The 25576-nt window shown below is 44.3% G+C and overlaps 2 protein-coding genes across 2 annotated transcripts in view; one reads left to right on the top strand and one right to left on the bottom strand.

Annotated features, from left to right (window-relative positions):
• On the top strand, positions 1-23472 carry acaa1 (acetyl-CoA acyltransferase 1). Its single transcript, XM_086032978.1, has 12 exons — positions 1-286; positions 937-1030; positions 1117-1174; positions 1287-1366; positions 3076-3118; positions 3241-3339; positions 3416-3496; positions 5624-5814; positions 7508-7687; positions 7986-8041; positions 8099-8244; positions 23208-23472. Exons 1-12 carry the CDS (start codon positions 119-121, stop codon positions 23281-23283), a joined length of 1272 nt encoding a protein of 423 aa, XP_085889104.1. The 5' UTR covers positions 1-118; the 3' UTR covers positions 23284-23472.
• esf1 (ESF1 nucleolar pre-rRNA processing protein) overlaps positions 23353-25576 on the bottom strand; it is an 11069-nt gene continuing 8845 nt past the window's right edge. The window contains exons 12-13 of the mRNA XM_086032975.1: positions 24078-24221; positions 23353-24002 (exon numbers count right to left, since the gene is read on the bottom strand). Of these exons, the coding sequence (XP_085889101.1) occupies positions 23694-24002; positions 24078-24221 (453 nt within the window). The 3' untranslated portion in view covers positions 23353-23693. The remainder of the gene's footprint in view (positions 24003-24077; positions 24222-25576) is intronic.

The raw sequence follows: 25576 nt of genomic DNA on the forward strand, positions 1-25576 counted from the left end.
AACTGACAAGCAGCTATCTGTTGTCACTTCCGGTCCAACTTTGCGAACCCGGAAGTGGCGTTACAAATAAACAAACAAACTGGTGACTTTTCCTCGCACGTCACGTCTTTTCGCCGCCATGCAGCGACTTCAAGTAATTTCGGGACATTTGTGTCCGCCGTCTTTGGGGGAAAAGCGCACCATCAGACCCAGCGAATCCGCGGCGGCGGTCTGCGTGCCGGACGACGTGGTTGTCGTCCACGGGCTCAGGACCCCCATCGGCAAGGCCAAGCGAGGAGTATTCAAGGTAAACAAAACAAAAACATAACTTTTAAAGTACAATTAAACGAAGTGATGCGACTTTTATTGTTGTCGATAACGAACTTGACTTTCTCGACATCCGACGAGTGGCTGTGACGTCACATGGGGTAAACGCACTCACACTAGCGTGCACTTTAGTTGAAAAAAAGTGTACTTTGGTTAAGTGAGGCCTTTCCATTTCATTCCAGATACTTGCGTGACTGTGGTACTTTGGGGTTGTTTTCCCACAATATTAACTGTGTTCTCATACATTTCCCCCTAGTTATATTAATGTATAATTTGTAGTTTTTCTTTTTAGAAAATCACATTTTGTTTCTGATAATGTTACAATTTTAGGATTCAAATCTCTCAGATTTCGGATTAATTTTCCGGCCTACTACACTACTAGATTTGATGGTATGTTACGATGGTGCTACCAGGTGAGCTAATGCAGGTAAGCATTTTTGAGGTGCCACTTGGTGTAAAACGTTTGAGCACCTCTGCGCAACACAGCAAAATATTTGTTTCTTTTTTTCACATTGTCATTTTCATTGTCATGTGTTGTAGTTTGAAAAGGCCTATAATGTCATTGATGACATGTCAATGCTGATTGTGGCCATGATGGTGCAGCCCTAATGAAGGCGTGATTGTACGCAGGACACCACACCCGACGAGCTGCTGAGCGCCGTAATGAGCGCTGTCCTGAAGGACGTGGGCGTATCTCCTGGCCTGTTGGGTGACGTGTGCGTGGGTGAGCCCCGCCCCCGCCGTCCCGCCGTCCATCGCGGCCGCCTGTCAATCAACCTGAGCCGCCAATCCAGTCGATTACTTCCGCAGGAAACGTGCTGCAGCCCGGGGCCGGAGCGCTGATGGCACGCGTGGCGCACTTCCTCAGGTCGGAACCGTAGGCGTGTCACTGCCGCCTTTTGACGATGTCACCGACGCGGTTTCCCGACGTCACTGACGGCTCCGCCTACTCCTTTCCGGCTCCGCCTTCTCCTTTCCAGCGGCTTCCCCGACTCGGTTCCCGTCTACACCGTCAACAGGCAGTGCTCATCCGGACTGCAGGCCGTACTCAACATCGCAGGTGCGCGCACAGTACACACGCGCCAAGGTTATTGAAGTTAACGAAAACCAACGAAATAACAAAAACTGAAATTGACCAAATGTTTCCATTAACAAAAAAAAAAAATCAAAAGAAGAGTGTTAAAAAAGCTAACTAACTAAAGCTGCATTCTATTCTTTCCATCCAATTAATAAATTCATTTGAAAATGGGTGACAGACAAAAGCAAGTGGCTTGCAGTGGCATGCGTGGAATTCTTCTGCACAGGAATCCAAGCCACAAATCTCCTTTTGAAGTTGGCAACTTGGCAAACAAGGGACAGAAAGACGGAAAGTCAGTGGACTGTGATACAGTACCTGTATTTGATCTGGGGATGATTGTTTTTAAAATACATACATACTAGAGATAGACCGATATGTTCCTTTCAAGGCAGATACCGATATTGATTATTAGTAGTCAAGGCGGCCGATAACCGAAATTTGGAGCCGATGTAGTTTTTTTTCGTAAAAAAGACAATATTGCCATCAAAATCTAAAAAAAAAAAGAAAAGAAAAACAAAAAAAAGTCTTAACTTTGGTGAAACGTCTTTAAGCATATGTTTGAAAAAAAACTTCAGATTTGCATAATGTGTTTTTTTTTATGGTATCATTACTATAATTTCTTGACAATATACATCTTTATCAAATTCTAACAAAAAGTTCAGGAAGTACCCAGAGTTGTAGTCGACGGTAAATGAAGATCTCCAAAATTTCAAAATGACAGAAAATGTAACTTTCACATATCTTTGTTTTGATTTCAACACAGTTTTAAATTGAATTATTATCAGCCATCAGATCTTTTAAAAAGGCCGAAGCCGATATCTGTCAAAACGCAGAATATCGGCGCCGATAATCGGCCTGGCCGACAATCGGTCTATTCCAAATACATACATAGGTGTAACTTTATGTATAAAGCGCATTTCCTAACAGCTACAGCTGTAACAAAGCATTTTACATTAACAGAAGAGCAATGGTATAAAGACTTATTTTGGAATTTTTACTACACAATACATACTGTGATGTTGTTTTTATATCCTGCACACAAGACACCAAATGAAATAAACTAAAACTAATAAAACAAAGCGTTTCGGAAAAAGTAAAACTAACGTGCCTGCCCTAGAAACTGGTTAAAAGTAACCAAATGAAAAAAAAACAACAACTCAAAATGAAATAAAAACTAACTCTAATGAGAAATTTCCAAACTATTCTAACCCTGACACATAGACAAAAACAAACACGTGGTCAGTCATTCTCAGACACGCACGCACGCACGCACGCACGCACGCACGCACGCACACACACAAGTGCTTTCCTTTCAGCTGCTTTATGAAAATGAACTTTTCCTCAAATTCATCCCCATGAGAACGAAACAATACACGCGCAGGAAACATGCTTACGTCAACTTAAACATCATCGAAAAGCAAATAGAAAGTTTCATAGCCAGCAAGCGAATTAGAAATAGTTGAGATGCATTCTGCAACAATAGGCTTCTTTTTTTTCCACCTCACTGTCTGACATGAAATCCGACTCAACTTTTTCTGTTTCAGGTCAGTTGCGATAACCCAAAACATTTCATTTGATAAATACGAGCTATAAGATTTTTTTTTTTTTTTTTTTTTTTTTTTAGATCATTTTTCAGATCAAAGTTCTTTTTTTCTTGAATGAAAAGTCGGCCGCGTATGTCGTGCTCGCAGGTGCCATCCGGAGCGGCTCCATTGACCTGGGCCTCGCCTGCGGGTACGTCTCACCGGCCCGGACCAACACGCGGCTTCCAACACAACAACCGAGCCTGCGGTCTGTGCGTGCGTGCGTGCGTGCGTGCGTGCGTGCGTGTGTGTGTGTGTGCGCGCGGGTGCCAGCGTGGAGAGCATGTCTCTACGTTCCATCGGGAATCCCGGCGACTTGAGCTCCAGGCTGGCTGACAACGACAAGGCCAGAGATTGCATCATCCCCATGGGGTCAGAGGTCAACCACACACACACACACTCTGCCCGCGCCAGTGGCATCTCCCTCAGAGCATGTGTGCGTTTGCAGCGTGACGTCGGAGAACGTCGCCGAAAGATTTGGCATCTCCAGAGAGAAGCAGGACGCCTTTGCGTTGACGTCTCACCACAAGTAAGCAGCGTCGTGACCGCAATGCACACGCACGCGCACACACGCTACATTTAAAGAAGGAAAAAAATTGGCACTGGACCTCAAGGTGTCCACGTTGAAACATGAAATATTTATGCAGAGATTTTTTTTTTTTTTAAATGTTCTAATCGGAATTTAACAGATTAAAGAACCACCCCACCCTACCCCGCACACACACACACACACACACACGCACATTTTTCCCTCTCTCTACTCACGTATTTTCCTGGGATCCACACTAAAAACAATGAAGTATTATCCACATATCATCGTGTTATAATAGTCAATAGTTATTTTTTATTAGAGATAGACCAATATGCTTTTTTCTGGGTCGATACGGATACAGATTATTAGTCGTCAAGGCGGCCGATCACCGATATTTGGAGCCGATATTCATTTTAAGTGAAAAGGAAAATATTGGCATCAAAATCTAAAGAAAAATGTACTCTTAACTCTGTTTTGACATCTTTAAGAATGTTTATTGAACAATGTTTCACTTTTGCATAATGGTGATTTAAAAAAAAAAAAAAATCATTACTACCAGAAATTTTTGACACTATACATCTCAGTTATAAAATTCTAACAAAAAGTTGAGGGAGCACCCAGGGTTGTCAGTCATCTGTCAGTCATGTCTTAAAAAGGATCAAGGAAAACTTAAACAATAGCTCCATGTAGTTTTCTACAGTAAATGAAAATTTCAAAATGAGAGAAATGTTCAACTTTCACATATCTTTGTTTTCACAATTTGAAATGGATTTATTATCGGCCAGCAGAGTTTCCGATATTCTTCAAAAAGCCAAATACCGTATTTTCCGGACTATAAGCAGCTTCTTTTTTCCTAGGTTTTGAACCAAAAGTGCAGCTATTCTGTGGGTTTTTCTTCCACCGCTAGGGGCGCTCTAACTGGAAATACAATAATACAATAGCCATGAACAGGATGAGACTGCAGGGGGAGGAGTTCAACAGGCGAGGGCGCTACGCACTAGGTTACGAATTTGGTGGTATGCGCAAGTTAACTAACAAATCGGAGTGGCAGCGGTCAGTGAAATGAAGATACGTACTTCATTTTCCCTTGGTTCTGTTTCGTTGTAATCAGCAAAGTTGCTGCCGTGTTAAAAGGCACTGTTAGGAAAGAATCTGTTCAGGTGCATACATGTACATTTAGAGTTCCTAATCGTTCTGTTCATCCAGTCAATATCACATTTTTCTACATAGATAGGTGCGGCTTCCCGTATACATCGTCACTGTCCATTTTTTTCCAGTTTTCACGTGAATGGTGTTTCCGCGTTACAGACATCGCGTTAACGTGAAAATGATTTTTTTTTTTTCCAAAATTGGACTTAAGTGTTTTTCACAGGACAGCGACGACATGATTGTTTCATTATTTTCTTTTTAAATTGAGTGGGTGCGGCTTATATAAAGGTGCGGCTTGTAGTCCGGAAAATACGGTATCGTCCGGGCCGATTATCGCTCTATCCCTAGTTTTTATTTGTTTGTTTTAACTTAAAGTGAAGTCAATTTTTCACTTTCTGTGTCATTGCAGTCATTTGCCCAAATCCAAAAAGTTCATTTGATTTCTCAATGTACACTCAGCACCCCATCTTGACACAAAAAAACTGAAATGTAGAAATGTTTGCAAATTTATGAAAAAAGACAAACTGAAATATCATATGGTCACAAGTATTCGGAGCCTGGCGCATTTTATTGAGTAGACTCCCCCCCCCTTTTGAGCTAGTCCAACCATGATTCCCTTCTTGAGAATGAGGCCACAAGTTGTTCACACCTGAATTCCAATTCTTGGACATCGAATGATGCGTGCCACAATCCTTAGCAGCCTTGATGGGAATTCTGTGTACAAGGGCCTTTTGCCGAATCACGGCTCTCAAGAAATCAGTGATGATCAAAATAGTCGCCAGTTAAATTCATAATCCATGACTTGACTGTTTGGTAACGGTAAGGCAAATCTAAGCCTCTAATCGCTAGAGGAGACATTTTATCGACTATATATATCGGCCAGCTCCAGTTACACTTTTCAACGCCAACACAAAAGCATCAGGCTGCATTGGTGAAAAAGGCGGTAAGCAGTGCTGTGCGTTTGTCGCGTGCCAGGGCGTCGCGGGCGCAGGCGTCGGGCGCCTTCGACGACGAGATGGTGGCCGTCGTCACCAAGGTGACGGACGAGGACGGCAGCGAGCGGCAGGCGACGGTCGCGAAAGACGACGGCGTGCGGGCGGGAAGCACGCTGGCGGGACTCGCCAAACTGCGACCCGTCTTCAAAGCCGGCGGCACCACCACGGCCGGTCAGTCGCCCTCGGACCGCCCGCCGCTAATGCTAACTCCTCTCTGTAGTGCAGTCAGGTTAGTGACGGCACAATTGCTAATGCTCATTCATCTTTGTGGTGGTGTCAGGATGGCGATGCTGCTAACGCTATGTGCTCTGTAGTTGTATCAGGCTAATTAGCAATGGCTCTCCTGGGCGTTGTCAACTCCTCTTTGTCGTGATGTCAAGTTAGCAACAGTGCTATACTCAAACCAACTCCTTTTTTTTTGTTTTGTTGACAGGTTAACAAAAGTGCTTGTGCAAATGCCGACTCGTTTTTGTAGTGTTGCCAGGTTAGTAATGCTGCTAATGCTAACTCATCTTCACAGTGGTGTCAGATGAGCGATGTAGCCAATGCTGATGCAAAGTCCCTTTTGAAATGGGGTCTATCAAGTTCATGGCACCGCTATTGCTAATGCTCCTACTCCACTTCAAAGTGGTAACAGGCTTAGCGACATTGCGACTACCTCTTGGTAATGGTGACAGGTTAGCAGAGGTGGGCATTCCGTCCGTCCGTCCGTCCGTCCGTCCGTCTGTCTGACGGACGCCTGTTTTGCAGTGTAATGATCACTAACCTGGTCAAGTCCCGACGGACCTCGCGGTCCATCATTGACGGATGCCCGTTTTACTGACGAGAGATGGAAACGCGACCCGACTTAACTTGAGTCAGCTTAGTTGTGGCGCTAAGCTTAACTCCTGTTCATGGTGGTGTCAGGTTAGCAATGCTGCTAAAGCTAACGGTTCTTCATAGCGGTGGGAGGTTAGCGACGCAGCTAATGCAAACTCCGATTAGCAAAGCCAAAAATGCGGAGCTGGGCATCGCCTCACCGCCACCGAGTTCCCGTCTGCATATTTAAACAACCCACGCGTTCCCAGTCCGTCCCTCGTCGGCGACAGCCACTCGGCGTCGAGAACGTAATCTTCACGACGTCACACCTGCAGGCGCCGCGCGAGCAGATGCGCCACCAAACAAAGGAAGAAAAAAACAAATCCGACAAAAACAACACACGCACACACCGCGTGAAATCGAAACAATACGGGGTACATGCCATTGCGTCTGTGGGACCGCAAGGTACACAACACTCTTTAATTTTTTAAAATGTTTTCCAGACTCGGCCGCGTGCCGGGAGTGCGGCACCTGCGTGTGACGTGGTACAAGTCAAGTCCGTTCCCGACCCCGTTCGGCTGACTCGGACCGATTGGGACCACATGGGTCATTTAAATTTGCAGACGGGAACTCGGTGGCGGTTAGGCGATGCCCAGCTCTGTAAAAATGCTAACTCCTCTTAAAAGTGGTTTCAGGTTAGCAATGATGCTAATGCTAACTCCCCTGTGGCGGCGAGGTAACTCGAGTCAGTTTGGTGAGAGCGCTACTGCTAACTCTCGTTCTTAGTGGTGTCAATCTCGTGATGTCGCTGATGCTAATGCTAATGCTGACTTCTCTTTGAAGTGGTGTCAGGCTAGTGAGAGCGCTAATGGTAAGGCTGTTAGTCAGGTAGCGTGAGTCAGCTTCGCGATGGCACTAATGCGAACACAGCTTCACAGCGGTGTGCGGTTGGCGATGCCGCTAATGCTAACTTTGCGAAGCGATGCCACCATTGCTACCTTGCCTCCCCATAGTCGTTTCAGGTTAGCCATGATGCTAATGCTATCTCCCGTGTCGCTAACTCCAGGTAACTCGAGTCAGGTCAGCGACGGCGCGGCAGCCGTTCTGTTGGGTCGCCGCTCTGTGGCGGAGGCGCTGGGCTTGCCGGTCCTGGGAGTCCTGAGGGCCAGCGCCGTGGTGGGCGTCCCGCCGGACGTCATGGGCATCGGACCCGCCGTCGCCATCCCGGAGGCGCTGCGCAGGGCCGGTAAGAGCCCGCACCCGCAGCCCCACATTACAGGCTGATGTCATAGGTTAGGGCGCGCCGTAATCCGTCCACGACCCCAAGCGCTTTTCCTCACGCACGAGGGTCCCGGCGTGCGTGCGTGCGTGCGTGCGTGCGTGCTGCCGGAGCCTCTCCCAGCTGTCTTCGGGTACACCCTCAATTGGTTGCCAGCCAGTCGCAGAGCACGCAAATCATCGTAAACCATAAAAATAGTTTGACAAGATAACCTGCATGTCATTTTTCTCGTGCGTGTGCTGTTCCTGCATGCGTGCGCTCGCAGGACTGAGCGCGGATGACGTGGATGCGTTTGAGATCAACGAGGCCTTCGCAAGCCAGGTGAGCGACGGGCGAGCGGGGCGGGCGTGACGTGCTCTGACTCCGCCGTGTGGCCAGGCGGTGTACTGCGTGGAGAAGTTGGGGATCCCCTGGGCCAAGGTGAACCCCAACGGCGGCGCCATCGCGCTGGGTCACCCGCTGGGCTGCACGGGCGTCCGGCAGCTCGTCACGCTGCTGCACCACCTCAGACGTCAACGCAGGAGGTGCGTGCGTGCGTGCGTGCGTGCGTGCGTGCGTGCGTGCGTGCGTGCGTGCGTGCGTGCGTGCGTGCGTGCGTGCGTGCGTGCGTGCGTGCGTGGTTTTTGTTTAGTGTGTGTCTCTTTGGTTAGTCTTAAAGTAGGGGTTCAAAGTAGGCTTATGGTTTCAAAGGAGGGTTTTAAACTAGTCTTATGGTTTCCAAATAAGGTTTAAAACTAGAGTTAGGGTTTATAAGTATAGTTTCAAACTAGGGTTAGGGTTTGAAAGAGTTTCAAACTAGTGTTAGCGTTTGAAAGTAGGGTTTACAACTAGAGTTAGGGTTAGTAAGTATGGTTTCAAACTAGGGTTAGGGTTTGGAAGTAGGGTTTGCAACTAGAGTTAGGGTTTGAAAGTAGTTTCAAACTAGGGTTAGGGTTTGAAAGTAGGGTTTCAAACTAGGGTTAGGGTTTGAAAGTAGGGTTTACAACTAGAGTTAGGGTTAGTAAGTATGGTTTCAAACTAGGGTTAGGGTTTGGAAGTAGGGTTTGCAACTAGAGTTAGGGTTTGAAAGTAGTTTCAAACTAGGGTTAGGGTTTGAAAGTAGGGTTTCAAACTAGTGTAAGGGTTTGAAAGTAGGGTTTCAAACTAGGGTTAGGGTTTGGAAGTATGGTTTCAAACTAGGGTTAGGGTTTGGAAGTAGGGTTTGCAACTAGAGTTAGGGTTTGAAAGTAGTTTCAAACTAGGGTTAGGGTTTGAAAGTAGGGTTTCAAACTAGTGTAAGGGTTTGAAAGTAGGGTTTCAAACTAGGGTTAGGGTTTGGAAGTAGGGTTTCAAACTAGGGTTAGGGTTTGAAAGTAATTTCAAACTAGGGTTAGGGTTTGAAAATAGGGTTTCAAACTAGGGTTAGGGTTTGGAAGTCGGATTTCAAACTAGGGTTAAGGTTTGGAAGAAGGGTTTCAAACTAGGGTTAGGGTTTGGAAGTCGGGGTTCAAACTAGGGTTAGGGTTTGGAAGTCGGATTTCAAACTAGGGTTAGGGTTTGGAAGTCGGGTTTCAAACTAGGGTTAGGGTTTGGAAGTCGGGGTTCAAACTAGGGTTAGGGTTTGGAAGTAAGGTTTCAAACTAGGGTTAAGGTTTGGAAGAAGGGTTTCAAACTAGGGTTAGGGTTTGGAAGTAGGGTTTGAAACTAGGGTTAGGGTTTGAAAGTCGGGTTTCAAACTAGGGTTAGGGTTTGGAAGTAAGTTTTCAAACTAGGGTTAAGGTTTGGAAGAAGGGTTTCAAACTAGGGTTAGGGTTTGGAAGTAGGGTTTCAAACTAGGGTTAGGGTTTGGAAGAAGGGTTTAAAACTAGGGTTAGGGTTTGGAAGTAGGGTTTGAAACTAGGGTTAGGGTTTGGAAGTCGGATTTCAAACTAGGGTTAGGGTTTGGAAGTAGGGTTTCAAACTAGGGTTAGGGTTTGGAAGTAGGGTTTCAAACTAGGGTTAGGGTTTGAAAGAGTTTCAAACTAGTGTTAGGGTTTGAAAGTATGGTTTCAAACTAGGGTTAGGGTTTGGAAGTAGGGTTTGCAACTAGAGTTAGGGTTTGAAAGTAGTTTCAAACTAGGGTTAGGGTTTGAAAGTAGGGTTTCAAACTAGTGTAAGGGTTTGAAAGTAGGGTTTCAAACTAGGGTTAGGGTTTGGAAGTATGGTTTCAAACTAGGGTTAGGGTTTGGAAGTAGGGTTTGCAACTAGAGTTAGGGTTTGAAAGTAGTTTCAAACTAGGGTTAGGGTTTGAAAGTAGGGTTTCAAACTAGTGTAAGGGTTTGAAAGTAGGGTTTCAAACTAGGGTTAGGGTTTGAAAGTAGGGTTTCAAACTAGTGTAAGGGTTTGAAAGTAGGGTTTCAAACTAGGGTTAGGGTTTGGAAGTAGGGTTTCAAACTAGGGTTAGGGTTTGAAAGTAATTTCAAACTAGGGTTAGGGTTTGAAAATAGGGTTTCAAACTAGGGTTAGGGTTTGGAAGTCGGATTTCAAACTAGGGTTAAGGTTTGGAAGAAGGGTTTCAAACTAGGGTTAGGGTTTGGAAGTCGGGGTTCAAACTAGGGTTAGGGTTTGGAAGTCGGATTTCAAACTAGGGTTAGGGTTTGGATGTCGGGTTTCAAACTAGGGTTAGGGTTTGGAAGTCGGGGTTCAAACTAGGGTTAGGGTTTGGAAGTAAGGTTTCAAACTAGGGTTAAGGTTTGGAAGAAGGGTTTCAAACTAGGGTTAGGGTTTGGAAGTAGGGTTTGAAACTAGGGTTAGGGTTTGAAAGTCGGGTTTCAAACTAGGGTTAGGGTTTGGAAGTAGGGTTTCAAACTAGGGTTAGGGTTTGGAAGAAGGGTTTAAAACTAGGGTTAGGGTTTGGAAGTAGGGTTTGAAACTAGGGTTAGGGTTTGGAAGTCGGATTTCAAACTAGGGTTAGGGTTTGGAAGTCGGGTTTCAAACTAGGGTTAGGGTTTGGAAGTAGGGTTTCAAACTAGGGTTAGGGTTTGGAAGTCGGGGTTCAAACTAGGGTTAGGGTTTGGAAGAAGGGTTTAAAACTAGGGTTAGGGTTTGGAAGTAGGGTTTGAAACTAGGGTTAGGGTTTGGAAGTCGGATTTCAAACTAGGGTTAGGGTTTGGAAGTCGGGTTTCAAACTAGGGTTAGGGTTTGGAAGTAGGGTTTCAAACTAGGGTTAGGGTTTGGAAGTCGGGGTTCAAACTAGGGTTAGGGTTTGGAAGTCGGGATTCAAACTAGGATTAGGGTTTGGAAGTAGGGTTTCAAACTAGGGTTAGGGTTTGAATGTAGTTTCAAACTAGGGTTAGGGTTTGGAAGAAGGGTTTAAAACTAGGGTTAGGGTTTGGAAGAAGGGTTTAAAACTAGGGTTAGGGTTTGGAAGTAGGGTTTCAAACTAGGGTTAGGGTTTGGAAGTAGGGTTTGCAACTAGAGTTAGGGTTTGAAAGTAGTTTCAAACTAGGGTTAGGGTTTGGAAGTAGGGTTTCAAACTAGGGTTAGGGTTTGGAAGTAGGGTTTCAAACTAGGGTTAGGGTTTGAAAGAGTTTCAAACTAGTGTTAGGGTTTGAAAGTATGGTTTCAAACTAGGGTTAGGGTTTGGAAGTAGGGTTTGCAACTAGAGTTAGGGTTTGAAAGTAGTTTCAAACTAGGGTTAGGGTTTGAAAGTAGGGTTTCAAACTAGTGTAAGGGTTTGAAAGTAGGGTTTCAAACTAGGGTTAGGGTTTGGAAGTATGGTTTCAAACTAGGGTTAGGGTTTGGAAGTAGGGTTTGCAACTAGAGTTAGGGTTTGAAAGTAGTTTCAAACTAGGGTTAGGGTTTGGAAGTATGGTTTCAAACTAGGGTTAGGGTTTGAAAGTAGTTTCAAACTAGGGTTAGGGTTTGGAAGAAGGGTTTCAAACTAGGGTTAGGGTTTGGAAGTAGGGTTTCAAACTAGTGTTAAGGTTTGGAAGTCGGGGTTCAAACTAGGGTTAGGGTTTGGAAGTCGGGTTTCAAACTAGGATTAGGGTTTGGAAGTAGGGTTTCAAACTAGGGTTAGGGTTTGAATGTAGTTTCAAACTAGGGTTAGGGTTTGGAAGTAAGGTTTCAAACTAGGGTTAAGGTTTGGAAGAAGGGTTTCAAACTAGGGTTAGGGTTTGGAAGTATGGTTTCAAACTAGGGTTAGGGTTTGAAAGTAGTTTCAAACTAGGGTTAGGGTTTGGAAGAAGGGTTTCAAACTAGGGTTAGGGTTTGGAAGAAGGGTTTCAAACTAGGGTTAGGGTTTGGAAGTAGGGTTTCAAACTAGTGTTAGGGTTTGGAAGTCGGGGTTCAAACTAGGGTTAGGGTTTGGAAGTCGGGTTTCAAACTAGGGTTAGGGTTTGGAAGTAGGGTTTCAAACTAGGGTTAGGGTTTGGAAGTAGGGTTTCAAACTAGGGTTAGGGTTTGGAAGTAGGGTTTCAAATTAGGGTTAGGGTTTGGAAGTCGGGTTTCAAACTAGGGTTAGGGTTTGGAAGTAGGGTTTCAAACTAGGGTTAGGGTTTGGAAGTCGGGGTTCAAACTAGGGTTAGGGTTTGGAAGTCGGGATTCAAACTAGGATTAGGGTTTGGAAGTAGGGTTTCAAACTAGGGTTAGGGTTTGAATGTAGTTTCAAACTAGGGTTAGGGTTTGGAAGAAGGGTTTAAAACTAGGGTTAGGGTTTGGAAGAAGGGTTTAAAACTAGGGTTAGGGTTTGGAAGTAGGGTTTGAAACTAGGGTTAGGGTTTGGAAGTAGGGTTTCAAACTAGGGTTAGGGTTTGGAAGTCGGGGTTCAAACTAGGGTTAGGGTTTGGAAGTCGGGATTCAAACTAGGATTAGGGTTTGGAAGTAGGGTTTCAAACTAGGGTTAGGGTTTGAATGTAGTTTCAAACTAGGGTTAGGGTTTGGAAGAAGGGTTTAAAACTAGGGTTAGGGTTTGGAAGTCGGGTTTCAAACTAGGGTTAGGGTTTGGAAGTCTGGTTTCAAACTAGGGTTAAGGTTTGGAAGAAGGGTTTCAAACTAGGGTTAGGGTTTGGAAGTAGGGTTTGAAACTAGGGTTAGGGTTTGAAAGTAGTTTCAAACTAGGGTTGGGGTTTGGAAGAAGGGTTTAAAACTAGGGTTAGGGTTTGCAAGTAGGGTTTCAAACTAGTGTTAGGGTTTGGAAGTTGGGGTTCAAACTAGGGTTAGGGTTTGGAAGTCGGGATTCAAACTAGGATTAGGGTTTGGAAGTAGGGTTTCAAACTAGGGTTAGGGTTTGAATGTAGTTTCAAACTAGGGTTAGGGTTTGGAAGAAGGGTTTAAAACTAGGGTTAGGGTTTGGAAGTCGGGTTTCAAACTAGGGTTAGGGTTTGGAAGTAAGGTTTCAAACTAGGGTTAAGGTTTGGAAGTAGGGTTTCAAATTAGGGTTAGGGTTTGGAAGTCGGGTTTCAAACTAGGGTTAGGGTTTGGAAGTAGGGTTTCAAACTAGGGTTAGGGTTTGGAAGTCGGGGTTCAAACTAGGGTTAGGGTTTGGAAGTCGGGATTCAAACTAGGATTAGGGTTTGGAAGTAGGGTTTCAAACTAGGGTTAGGGTTTGAATGTAGTTTCAAACTAGGGTTAGGGTTTGGAAGAAGGGTTTAAAACTAGGGTTAGGGTTTGGAAGAAGGGTTTAAAACTAGGGTTAGGGTTTGGAAGTAGGGTTTCAAACTAGGGTTAGGGTTTGGAAGTAGGGTTTCAAACTAGGGTTAGGGTTTGGAAGTCGGGGTTCAAACTAGGGTTAGGGTTTGAAAGTAGAGTTTCAAACGAGGGTTAGGGTTTCAAAGTAGGGTTTAAAACTAGTGTCAGGGTTTGGAAGTAGGGTTTCAAACTAGGGTTAGGGTTTGGAAGTCGGGTTTCAAACAAGGGTTAGGGTTTGGAAGTAGGGTTTGAAACTAGGGTTAGGGTTTGAAAGTAGTTTCAAACTAGGGTTAGGGTTTGGAAGAAGGGTTTAAAACTAGGGTTAGGGTTTGGAAGAAGGGTTTAAAACTAGGGTTAGGGTTTGGAAGTAGGGTTTCAAACTAGGGTTAGGGTTTGGAAGTAGGGTTTCAAACTAGGGTTAGGGTTTGAAAGTAGGGTTTCAAACTAGTGTAAGGGTTTGAAAGTAGGGTTTCAAACTAGGGTTAGGGTTTGGAAGTATGGTTTGCAACTAGAGTTAGGGTTTGAAAGTAGTTTCAAACTAGGGTTAGGGTTTGAAAGTAGGGTTTCAAACTAGTGTAAGGGTTTGAAAGTAGGGTTTCAAACTAGGGTTAGGGTTTGGAAGTAGGGTTTCAAACTAGGGTTAGGGTTTGGAAGTCGGGTTTCAAACTAGAGTTAGGGTTTGAAAGTAGTTTCAAACTAGGGTTAGGGTTTGAAAGAGTTTCAAACTAGTGTTAGGGTTTGAAAGTATGGTTTCAAACTAGGGTTAGGGTTTGGAAGTCGGATTTCAAACTAGGGTTAGGGTTTGGAAGTCGGGTTTCAAACTAGAGTTAGGGTTTGAAAGTAGTTTCAAACTAGGGTTAGGGTTTGAAAGAGTTTCAAACTAGTGTTAGGGTTTGAAAGTATGGTTTCAAACTAGGGTTAGGGTTTGGAAGTAGGGTTTGCAACTAGAGTTAGGGTTTGAAAGTAGTTTCAAACTAGGGTTAGGGTTTGAAAGTAGGGTTTCAAACTAGTGTAAGGGTTTGAAAGTAGGGTTTCAAACTAGGGTTAGGGTTTGGAAGTATGGTTTCAAACTAGGGTTAGGGTTTGGAAGTAGGGTTTGCAACTAGAGTTAGGGTTTGAAAGTAGTTTCAAACTAGGGTTAGGGTTTGAAAGTAGGGTTTCAAACTAGTGTAAGGGTTTGAAAGTAGGGTTTCAAACTAGGGTTAGGGTTTGGAAGTAGGGTTTCAAACTAGGGTTAGGGTTTGAAAGTAATTTCAAACTAGGGTTAGGGTTTGAAAATAGGGTTTCAAACTAGGGTTAGGGTTTGGAAGTCGGATTTCAAACTAGGGTTAAGGTTTGGAAGAAGGGTTTCAAACTAGGGTTAGGGTTTGGAAGTCGGATTTCAAACTAGGGTTAGGGTTTGGAAGTCGGGTTTCAAACTAGGGTTAGGGTTTGGAAGTCGGGGTTCAAACTAGGGTTAGGGTTTGGAAGTAAGGTTTCAAACTAGGGTTAAGGTTTGGAAGAAGGGTTTCAAACTAGGGTTAGGGTTTGGAAGTAGGGTTTCAAACTAGGGTTAGGGTTTGAAAGTCGGGTTTCAAACTAGGGTTAGGGTTTGGAAGTAAGTTTTCAAACTAGGGTTAAGGTTTGGAAGAAGGGTTTCAAACTAGGGTTAGGGTTTGGAAGTAGGGTTTCAAACTAGGGTTAGGGTTTGGAAGAAGGGTTTAAAACTAGGGTTAGGGTTTGGAAGTAGGGTTTGAAACTAGGGTTAGGGTTTGGAAGTCGGATTTCAAACTAGGGTTAGGGTTTGGAAGTCGGGTTTCAAACTAGGGTTAGGGTTTGGAAGTAGGGTTTCAAACTAGGGTTAGGGTTTGGAAGTCGGGGTTCAAACTAGGGTTAGGGTTTGGAAGTCGGGATTCAAACTAGGATTAGGGTTTGGAAGTAGGGTTTCAAACTAGGGTTAGGGTTTGAATGTAGTTTCAAACTAGGGTTAGGGTTTGGAAGAAGGGTTTAAAACTAGGGTTAGGGTTTGGAAGAAGGGTTTAAAACTAGGGTTAGGGTTTGGAAGTAGGGTTTCAAACTAGGGTTAGGGTTTGGAAGTAGGGTTTCAAACTAGGGTTAGGGTTTGGAAGTCGGGGTTCAAACTAGGGTTAGGGTTTGGAAGTCTGGTTTCAAACTAGGGTTAAGGTTTGGAAGAAGGGTTTCAAACTAGGGTTAGGGTTTGGAAGTAGGGTTTGAAACTAGGGTTAGGGTTTGAAAGTAGTTTCAAACTAGGGTTGGGGTTTGGAAGAAGGGTTTAAAACTAGGGTTAGGGTTTGCAAGTAGGGTTTCAAACTAGTGTTAGGGTTTGGAAGTTGGGGTTCAAACTAGGGTTAGGGTTTGGAAGTCGGGTTTCAAACAAGGGTTAGGGTTTGGAAGTCGGGTTTCAAACTAGGGTTAGGGTTTGGAAGTAAGGTTTCAAACTAGGGTTAAGGTTTGGAAGAAGGGTTTCAAACTAGGGTTAGGGTTTGGAAGTATGGTTTCAAACTAGGGTTAGGGTTTGAAAGTAGTTTCAAACTAGGGTTAGGGTTTGGAAGAAGGGTTTCAAACTAGGGTTAGGGTTTGGAAGTAGGGTTTCAAACTAGTGTTAGGGTTTGGAAGTCGGGGTTCAAACTAGGGTTAGGGTTTGGAAGTCGGGTTTCAAACTAGGGTTAGGGTTTGGAAGTAGGGTTTCAAACTAGGGTTAGGGTTTGGAAGTAAGGTTTCAAACTAGGGTTAAGGTTTGGAAGAAGGGTTTCAAACTAGGGTTAGGGTTTGGAAGTAGGGTTTGAAACTAGGGTTAGGGTTTGAAAGTAGTTTCAAACTAGGGTTGGGGTTTGGAAGAAGGGTTTAAAACTAGGGTTAGGGTTTGCAAGTAGGGTTTCAAACTAGGGTTAGGGTTTGGAAGTATGGTTTCAAACTAGGGTTAAGGTTTGGAAGAAGGGTTTCAAACTAGGGTTAGGGTTTGGAAGTAGGGTTTGAAACTAGGGTTAGGGTTTGAAAGTCGGGTTTCAAACTAGGGTTAGGGTTTGGAAGTAAGTTTTCAAACTAGGGTTAAGGTTTGGAAGAAGGGTTTCAAACTAGGTTTAGGGTTTGGAAGTAGGGTTTCAAACTAGGGTTAGGGTTTGGAAGAAGGGTTTAAAACTAGGGTTAGGGTTTGGAAGTAGGGTTTCAAACTAGTGTTAGGGTTTGGAAGTCGGATTTCAAACTAGGGTTAGGGTTTGGAAGTCGGGTTTCAAACTAGGGTTAGGGTTTGGAAGTAGGGTTTCAAACTAGGGTTAGGGTTTGGAAGTCGGGGTTCAAACTAGGGTTAGGGTTTGGAAGTCGGGATTCAAACTAGGATTAGGGTTTGGAAGTAGGGTTTCAAACTAGGGTTAGGGTTTGAATGTAGTTTCAAGCTAGGGTTAGGGTTTGGAAGAAGGGTTTAAAACTAGGGTTAGGGTTTGGAAGTAGGGTTTCAAACTAGGGTTAGGGTTTGGAAGTCGGGTTTCAAACAAGGGTTAGGGTTTGGAAGTAGGGTTTGAAACTAGGGTTAGGGTTTGAAAGTAGTTTCAAACTAGGGTTAGGGTTTGGAAGAAGGGTTTAAAACTAGGGTTAGGGTTTGGAAGTAGGGTTTCAAACTAGTGTTAGGGTTTGGAAGTCGGGTTTCAAACAAGGGTTAGGGTTTGGAAGTCGGGTTTCAAACTAGGGGGAGGGTTTGGAAGTAAGGTTTCAAACTAGGGTTAAGGTTTGGAAGAAGGGTTTCAAACTAGGGTTAGGGTTTGGAAGTATGGTTTCAAACTAGGGTTAGGGTTTGGAAGTAGGGTTTGAAACTAGGGTTAGGGTTTGAAAGTAGTTTCAAACTAGGGTTAGGGTTTGGAAGAAGGGTTTAAAACTAGGGTTAGGGTTTGGAAGTAGGGTTTCAAACTAGTGTTAGGGTTTGGAAGTCGGGTTTCAAACAAGGGTTAGGGTTTGGAAGTCGGGTTTCAAACTAGGGGGAGGGTTTGGAAGTAAGGTTTCAAACTAGGGTTAAGGTTTGGAAGAAGGGTTTCAAACTAGGGTTAGGGTTTGGAAGTATGGTTTCAAACTAGGGTTAGGGTTTGAAAGTAGTTTCAAACTAGGGTTAGGGTTTGGAAGAAGGGTTTCAAACTAGGGTTAGGGTTTGGAAGTAGGGTTTCAAACTAGTGTTAGGGTTTGGAAGTCGGGGTTCAAACTAGGGTTAGGGTTTGGAAGTCGGGTTTCAAACTAGGGTTAGGGTTTGGAAGTAGGGTTTCAAACTAGGCTTAGGGTTTGAAAGTAGTTTCAAACTAGGGTTAGGGTTTGGAAGAAGGGTTTCAAACTAGGGTTAGGGTTTGGAAGTAGGGTTTCAAACTAGTGTTAGGGTTTGGAAGTCGGGGTTCAAACTAGGGTTAGGGTTTGGAAGTAGGGTTTGAAACTAGGGTTAGGGTTTGAAAGTCGGGTTTCAAACTAGGGTTAGGGTTTGGAAGTAAGTTTTCAAACTAGGGTTAAGGTTTGGAAGTAGGGTTTCAAACTAGGGTTAGGGTTTGGAAGAAGGGTTTAAAACTAGGGTTAGGGTTTGGAAGTAGGGTTTGAAACTAGGGTTAGGGTTTGGAAGTCGGATTTCAAACTAGGGTTAGGGTTTGGAAGTCGGGTTTCAAACTAGGGTTAGGGTTTGGAAGTAGGGTTTCAAACTAGGGTTAGGGTTTGGAAGTCGGGGTTCAAACTAGGGTTAGGGTTTGGAAGTCGGGATTCAAACTAGGATTAGGGTTTGGAAGTAGGGTTTCAAACTAGGGTTAGGGTTTGAATGTAGTTTCAAACTAGGGTTAGGGTTTGGAAGAAGGGTTTAAAACTAGGGTTAGGGTTTGGAAGAAGGGTTTAAAACTAGGGTTAGGGTTTGGAAGTAGGGTTTCAAACTAGGGTTAGGGTTTGGAAGTAGGGTTTCAAACTAGGGTTAGGGTTTGGAAGTCGGGGTTCAAACTAGGGTTAGGGTTTGGAAGTCTGGTTTCAAACTAGGGTTAAGGTTTGGAAGAAGGGTTTCAAACTAGGGTTAGGGTTTGGAAGTAGGGTTTGAAACTAGGGTTAGGGTTTGAAAGTAGTTTCAAACTAGGGTGGGTTTGGAAGAAGGGTTTAAAACTAGGGTTAGGGTTTGCAAGTAGGGTTTCAAACTAGTGTTAGGGTTTGGAAGTTGGGGTTCAAACTAGGGTTAGGGTTTGGAAGTCGGGTTTCAAACAAGGGTTAGGGTTTGGAAGTCGGGTTTCAAACTAGGGTTAGGGTTTGGAAGTAAGGTTTCAAACTAGGGTTAAGGTTTGGAAGAAGGGTTTCAAACTAGGGTTAGGGTTTGGAAGTATGGTTTCAAACTAGGGTTAGGGTTTGAAAGTAGTTTCAAACTAGGGTTAGGGTTTGGAAGTAGGGTTTGAAACTAGGGTTAGGGTTTGAAAGTCGGGTTTCAAACTAGGGTTAGGGTTTGGAAGTAAGTTTTCAAACTAGGGTTAAGGTTTGGAAGAAGGGTTTCAAACTAGGGTTAGGGTTTGGAAGTAGGGTTTCAAACTAGGGTTAGGGTTTGGAAGAAGGGTTTAAAACTAGGGTTAGGGTTTGGAAGTAGGGTTTCAAACTAGTGTTAGGGTTTGGAAGTCGGATTTCAAACTAGGGTTAGGGTTTGGAAGAAGGGTTTAAAACTAGGGTTAGGGTTTGGAAGTAGGGTTTCAAACTAGGGTTAGGGTTTGGAAGTCGGGTTTCAAACAAGGGTTAGGGTTTGGAAGTAGGGTTTGAAACTAGGGTTAGGGTTTGAAAGTAGTTTCAAACTAGGGTTAGGGTTTGGAAGAAGGGTTTAAAACTAGGGTTAGGGTTTGGAAGTCTGGTTTCAAACTAGGGTTAAGGTTTGGAAGAAGGGTTTCAAACTAGGGTTAGGGTTTGGAAGTATGGTTTCAAACTAGGGTTAGGGTTTGAAAGTAGTTTCAAACTAGGGTTAGGGTTTGGAAGAAGGGTTTCAAACTAGGGTTAGGGTTTGGAAGTAGGGTTTCAAACTAGTGTTAGGGTTTGGAAGTCGGGGTTCAAACTAGGGTTAGGGTTTGGAAGTCGGGTTTCAAACTAGGGTTAGGGTTTGGAAGTAGGGTTTCAAACTAGGCTTAGGGTTTGAAAGTAGTTTCAAACTAGGGTTAGGGTTTGGAAGAAGGGTTTCAAACTAGGGTTAGGGTTTGGAAGTAGGGTTTCAAACTAGTGTTAGGGTTTGGAAGTCGGGGTTCAAACTAGGGTTAGGGTTTGGAAGTCGGGTTTCAAACTAGGGTTAGGGTTTGGAAGTAGGGTTTCAAACTAGGGTTAGGGTTTGGAAGTAAGGTTTCAAACTAGGGTTAAGGTTTGGAAGAAGGGTTTCAAACTAGGGTTAGGGTTTGGAAGTAGGGTTTGAAACTAGGGTTAGGGTTTGAAAGTAGTTTCAAACTAGGGTTGGGGTTTGGAAGAAGGGTTTAAAACTAGGGTTAGGGTTTGCAAGTAGGGTTTCAAACTAGTGTTAGGGTTTGGAAGTTGGGGTTCAAACTAGGGTTAGGGTTTGGAAGTCGGGTTTCAAACAAGGGTTAGGGTTTGGAAGTCGGGTTTCAAACTAGGGTTAGGGTTTGGAAGTAAGGTTTCAAACTAGGGTTAAGGTTTGGAAGAAGGGTTTCAAACTAGGGTTAGGGTTTGGAAGTATGGTTTCAAACTAGGGTTAGGGTTTGAAAGTAGTTTCAAACTAGGGTTAGGGTTTGGAAGAAGGGTTTCAAACTAGGGTTAGGGTTTGGAAGTAGGGTTTCAAACTAGTGTTAGGGTTTGGAAGTCGGGGTTCAAACTAGGGTTAGGGTTTGGAAGTCGGGTTTCAAACTAGGGTTAGGGTTTGGAAGTCGGGTTTCAAACTAGGGTTAGGGTTTGGAAGTAGGGTTTCAAACTAGGGTTAGGGTTTGAAAATAGGGTTTCAAACTAGGGTTAGGGTTTGGAAGTCGGATTTCAAACTAGGGTTAGGGTTTGGAAGTAAGGTTTCAAACTAGGGTTAAGGTTTGGAAGAAGGGTTTCAAACTAGGGTTAGGGTTTGGAAGTCGGGGTTCAAACTAGGGTTAGGGTTTGGAAGTCGGATTTCAAACTAGGGTTAGGGTTTGGAAGTCGGGTTTCAAACTAGGGTTAGGGTTTGGAAGTCGGGGTTCAAACTAGGGTTAGGGTTTGGAAGTAAGTTTTCAAACTAGGGTTAAGGTTTGGAAGAAGGGTTTCAAACTAGGGTTAAGGTTTGGAAGAAGGGTTTCAAACTAGGGTTAGGGTTTGGAAGTAGGGTTTGAAACTAGGGTTAGGGTTTGAAAGTCGGGTTTCAAACTAGGGTTAGGGTTTGGAAGTAAGTTTTCAAACTAGGGTTAAGGTTTGGAAGAAGGGTTTCAAACTAGGGTTAGGGTTTGGAAGTAGGGTTTCAAACTAGGGTTAGGGTTTGGAAGAAGGGTTTAAAACTAGGGTTAGGGTTTGGAAGTAGGGTTTCAAACTAGTGTTAGGGTTTGGAAGTCGGATTTCAAACTAGGGTTAGGGTTTGGAAGTCGGGTTTCAAACTAGGGTTAGGGTTTGGAAGTAGGGTTTCAAACTAGGGTTAGGGTTTGGAAGTCGGGGTTCAAACTAGGGTTAGGGTTTGGAAGTCGGGATTCAAACTAGGATTAGGGTTTGGAAGTAGGGTTTCAAACTAGGGTTAGGGTTTGAATGTAGTTTCAAACTAGGGTTAGGGTTTGGAAGAAGGGTTTAAAACTAGGGTTAGGGTTTGGAAGTAGGGTTTCAAACTAGGGTTAGGGTTTGGAAGTCGGGTTTCAAACAAGGGTTAGGGTTTGGAAGTAGGGTTTGAAACTAGGGTTAGGGTTTGAAAGTAGTTTCAAACTAGGGTTAGGGTTTGGAAGAAGGGTTTAAAACTAGGGTTAGGGTTTGGAAGTAGGGTTTCAAACTAGTGTTAGGGTTTGGAAGTCGGGTTTCAAACAAGGGTTAGGGTTTGGAAGTCGGGTTTCAAACTAGGGTTAGGGTTTGGAAGTAAGGTTTCAAACTAGGGTTAAGGTTTGGAAGAAGGGTTTCAAACTAGGGTTAGGGTTTGGAAGTATGGTTTCAAACTAGGGTTAGGGTTTGAAAGTAGTTTCAAACTAGGGTTAGGGTTTGGAAGAAGGGTTTCAAACTAGGGTTAGGGTTTGGAAGTAGGGTTTCAAACTAGTGTTAGGGTTTGGAAGTCGGGGTTCAAACTAGGGTTAGGGTTTGGAAGTCGGGTTTCAAACTAGGGTTAGGGTTTGGAAGTAGGGTTTCAAACTAGGGTTAGGGTTTGGAAGTAAGGTTTCAAACTAGGGTTAAGGTTTGGAAGAAGGGTTTCAAACTAGGGTTAGGGTTTGGAAGTAGGGTTTGAAACTAGGGTTAGGGTTTGAAAGTAGTTTCAAACTAGGGTTGGGGTTTGGAAGAATGGTTTAAAACTAGGGTTAGGGTTTGCAAGTAGGGTTTCAAACTAGTGTTAGGGTTTGGAAGTTGGGGTTCAAACTAGGGTTAGGGTTTGGAAGTCGGGTTTCAAACAAGGGTTAGGGTTTGGAAGTAGGGTTTCAAACTAGGGTTAGGGTTTGGAAGTATGGTTTCAAACTAGGGTTAGGGTTTGAAAGTAGTTTCAAACTAGGGTTAGGGTTTGGAAGAAGGGTTTCAAACTAGGGTTAGGGTTTGGAAGTAGGGTTTCAAACTAGTGTTAGGGTTTGGAAGTCGGGGTTCAAACTAGGGTTAGGGTTTGGAAGTCGGGTTTCAAACTAGGGTTAGGGTTTGGAAGTAGGGTTTCAAACTAGGGTTAGGGTTTGGAAGTAGGGTTTCAAACTAGGGTTAGGGTTTGGAAGTAGGGTTTCAAATTAGGGTTAGGGTTTGGAAGTAGGGTTTCAAACTAGGGTTAGGGTTTGGAAGTAGGGTTTCAAACTAGGGTTAGGGTTTGGAAGTAGTTTCAAACTAGGGTTAGGGTTTGAAAGTAGAGTTTCAAACGAGGGTTAGGGTTTCAAAGTAGGGTTTAAAACTAGTGTTAGGGTTTCAAAGTGGGGTTTACAACTAGAGTTGGGGTTAGTAAGTATGGTTTCAAACTAGGGTTAGGGTTTGGAAGTAGGGTTTCAAACTAGGCTTAGGGTTTGAAAGTAAGGTTTCAAACTAGTGTTAGGGTTTGAAAGTAGGGTTTCAAACTAGGGTTAGGGTTAGGAAGAAGGGTTTCAAACTAGGGTTAGGGTTTGGAAGAAGGGTTTCAAACTAGGGTTAGGGTTCGGAAGTAGGGTTTCAAACCAGGGTTAGGGTTTGAAAGTAGTTTCAAACTAGGGTTAGGGTTTGAAAGTAGAGTTTCAAACGAGGGTTAGGGTTTCAAAGTAGGGTTTAAAACTAGTGTCAGGGTTTGGAAGTAGGGTTTCAAACTAGGGTTAGGGTTTGGAAGTAGGATTTGGAAGTAGGGTTTAAAATTAGGGTTTGGGTTTGGAAGCAGGGTTTCAAATTAGGGTGAGGGTTTGGAAGTAGGGTTTCAAACTAGGGTTTGGAAGTAGTGTTTCAAATTAGGGTTAGGAAGTAGGGTTTCAAATTAAGGTTAGTTTCCAAGTCATTTTTAAAAACTAGTATTGGGGTGTTGAAATAAGGTTTAAAACTAGGGTTTAAGGTTTGAAAGTAAGGTTTCAAACTAGGGTTAAGGTTTCAAAGTAGGGTTTCAAACTAGGGTTTGGGGTGTGAAGTGGATTTCCAAATTATGGTTGTAAGCAGATTAGGCGTTAGTGTATTTGGGTTCAAGTGTGCGTGAGACATTTTCTTGCATGTGTTGTTTTTGTGATCGTGTCCATTTGTGTGTATGCATTTAAATGCATGTGTGTTTTTCTGTCTCCGTGCGCGTGCCAAGGGCCTACGGCGTGGTGTCCATGTGCGTGGGCACGGGGATGGGCGCGGCCGCCGTCTTCGAGTATCCCGGCCAGTGAGAAAGGCGCGGCGCGCACGAGGCCGCGGCCACAGGTCTCCGACATCAAATCTGGCACAAGTTGAAAACGTTCTTTTGGTCGTAATTTTATTTTATTGTTTCAAGAGCACGTTGAATGACAGACGATGTGATCGATTTCATGAGCTGAATGATGTACTCAATTAAAGAAATAAAAGCTGTCCAACGCTGACGTTTGACTCGAAAGCAAAGTTGTGGCGTTTTGTGAGCTCCCCCTAGTGGCACTAGAAGACATTTGACTTTCACTAGTTGAGCTCTACGATTTGAAGTCAAGGTCAGCAACGCCCTTTGTCCTTGACATGAAGTCGTGGCTCACAGAGGTCCTGAAGCGGTTTCATCAAAACAAGTCCAAGTCGGGCCGTCGGTGTCCATCCAGGAAGCGTACTCGGACCTTTAAAGTACTTTGGATTTCTTGCGTGCTTGAAAGTCACGCGTCTTGCTCTTAATGGACTTGACCAGCACAGATAAGCCGGCGTCCCTCGACGCGGCGGGCGCGGCTTCTTCCTTGGGTGCCTCGCCGGCGTCGTCGTCAGCGTCGTCGCCGTCTCGGTCGGCGCGCCGGCGCTCTTCCTCTCGCCGCCGCCGCTTCTCATCCAGGATGCTCTGCGTGGCTCGCGTGCGCTTGTAGCTTGGGTGCGACGGGTCCAGATTGAACAGGTGGGACGTGAACACGGCCTGGAAGCGAGGGTCCGAAACGTCCACCTGAAAGCCGAAGAGCGCCGTCATTGCGACGCGCGTGCGCAAGGCGGCGACCGCGGCGGCCGGCTGAACTCTGACCTGGAAGTCGTCCTCGGGGGGCACCTGTCCGTTCCTCGTCATCTTTTTCTTCTTCTTCCTGCTCAGGTTCTGCTGCTCCACCAACTTATCGTAGTTGAAATGTTTGCGCCTCTCGTCCTCGTCCATCAGCAGCGACATCTCGGCCTGAACGTGCACACAAAACAAAAAAAATCGGGGCTGGTCAGAAGCGCATTGCTGCTACGCCGAGAAAAAACTAAAAGTTCCAGCTAACGTTTCAACGTGAGCAGTTTCGTGCTACGTGATGACCTTCACAGTTGTATGTGATCATTTTCGAGTTTCATAATTTAAAGGTGATCAATTTCAAAGTAAGGTTTCAAACTAGGGATAGGGTTAAAAGTAGGGTTAGCGTTTGAAAGTAGGGTTTCAAACTAATGCTAGGGTTTTGAAGTAGGGTTTCAACTAGGTTTAGGGTTTGAAAGTAGGCTTTCAAACTAGGGTTGGCATTTGAAAGTCGGGTTTCAAATCAGGGTTAGGAAGTAGGGTTTCAAACTAGTGTTAGGGTTTTGAAGTAGGGATTCAAACAAGGGTTAGGGTTTGAAAGGAGAGTTTCAAACTCGGTTTAGGGTTTTCAACTAGGGTTAGGAAGAAGGGTTTCAAACCAGGGTTGGGAAGTAGGGTTTCAAACTAGGGTGAGGGTTTGTAAGTAGGGTTTCAAACTAGGGTTAGGAAGTAGGGTTTCAAACTAGGGTGAGGGTTTCCAAATAAGGGTTCAAACTAGTGCTAGGATTTTGAAGTGGGGTTTCAAACAAGAGCTAGGGTTTGAAAGTAGGGTTTCAAACTAGGGTTAGGCAGTAGGGTTTCAAACTAGGGTTTTGAAGTAGGGTTTCAAACTAGGGTTGGGAAGTAGGGTTTCAAACTAGGGTTGGGAAGTAGGGTTTCAAACTAGGGTTGGGAAGTAGGGTTTCAAACTAGGGTGAGGATTTGTAAGTAGGGTTTCAAACTAGGGCTAGGAAGTAGGGTTTCAAACTAGGGCTCGGAAGTAGGGTTTCAAACTAGGGCTAAGGGTTGAAAGTAGGGTTTCAAACTAGGGTTAGGGTTTGGAAGTAGGGTTTAAAATTATGGTTAGGGTTTGGAAGTAGGGTTTCAAACTAGGGTTAGGCAGTAGGGTTTCAAACTAGGGTTTTGAAGTAGGGTTTTAAACTAGGGTTGGGAAGTAGGGTTTCAAACTAGGGTTGGGAAGTAGGGTTTCAAACTAGGGTTGGGAAGTAGGGTTTCAAACTAGGGTGAGGATTTGTAAGTAGGGTTTCAAACTAGGGCTAGGAAGTAGGGTTTCAAACTAGGGCTCGGAAGTAGGGTTTCAAACTAGGGCTAAGGGTTGAAAGTAGGGTTTCAAACTAGGGTTAGGGTTTGGAAGTAGGGTTTAAAATTATGGTTAGGGTTTGGAAGTAGGGTTTCAAACTAGGGTTTTGAAGTAGGGTTTTAAACTAGGGTTGGGAAGTAGGGTTTCAAACTAGGGTTGGGAAGTAGGGTTTCAAACT

This window comes from Filicampus tigris, chromosome 6 (assembly GCF_054856515.1).
Source record: "Filicampus tigris isolate MCC_2025a chromosome 6, RoL_Ftig_1.0, whole genome shotgun sequence".
NCBI lineage: Eukaryota > Metazoa > Chordata > Actinopteri > Syngnathiformes > Syngnathidae > Filicampus > Filicampus tigris.

Bases quoted from the DNA above. Each gene is read 5' to 3' on its own strand.
- acaa1 (XM_086032978.1), top strand. From the start codon at position 119: ATGCAGCGACTTCAAGTAATTTCGGGACATTTGTGTCCGCCGTCTTTG. The intron at 7,688-7,985 runs GTAAGAGCCCGC...GTGCGCTCGCAG, and splicing joins GGAGGCGCTGCGCAGGGCCG to GACTGAGCGCGGATGACGTG. The intron at 8,042-8,098 runs GTGAGCGACGGG...CCGTGTGGCCAG, and splicing joins ACGAGGCCTTCGCAAGCCAG to GCGGTGTACTGCGTGGAGAA.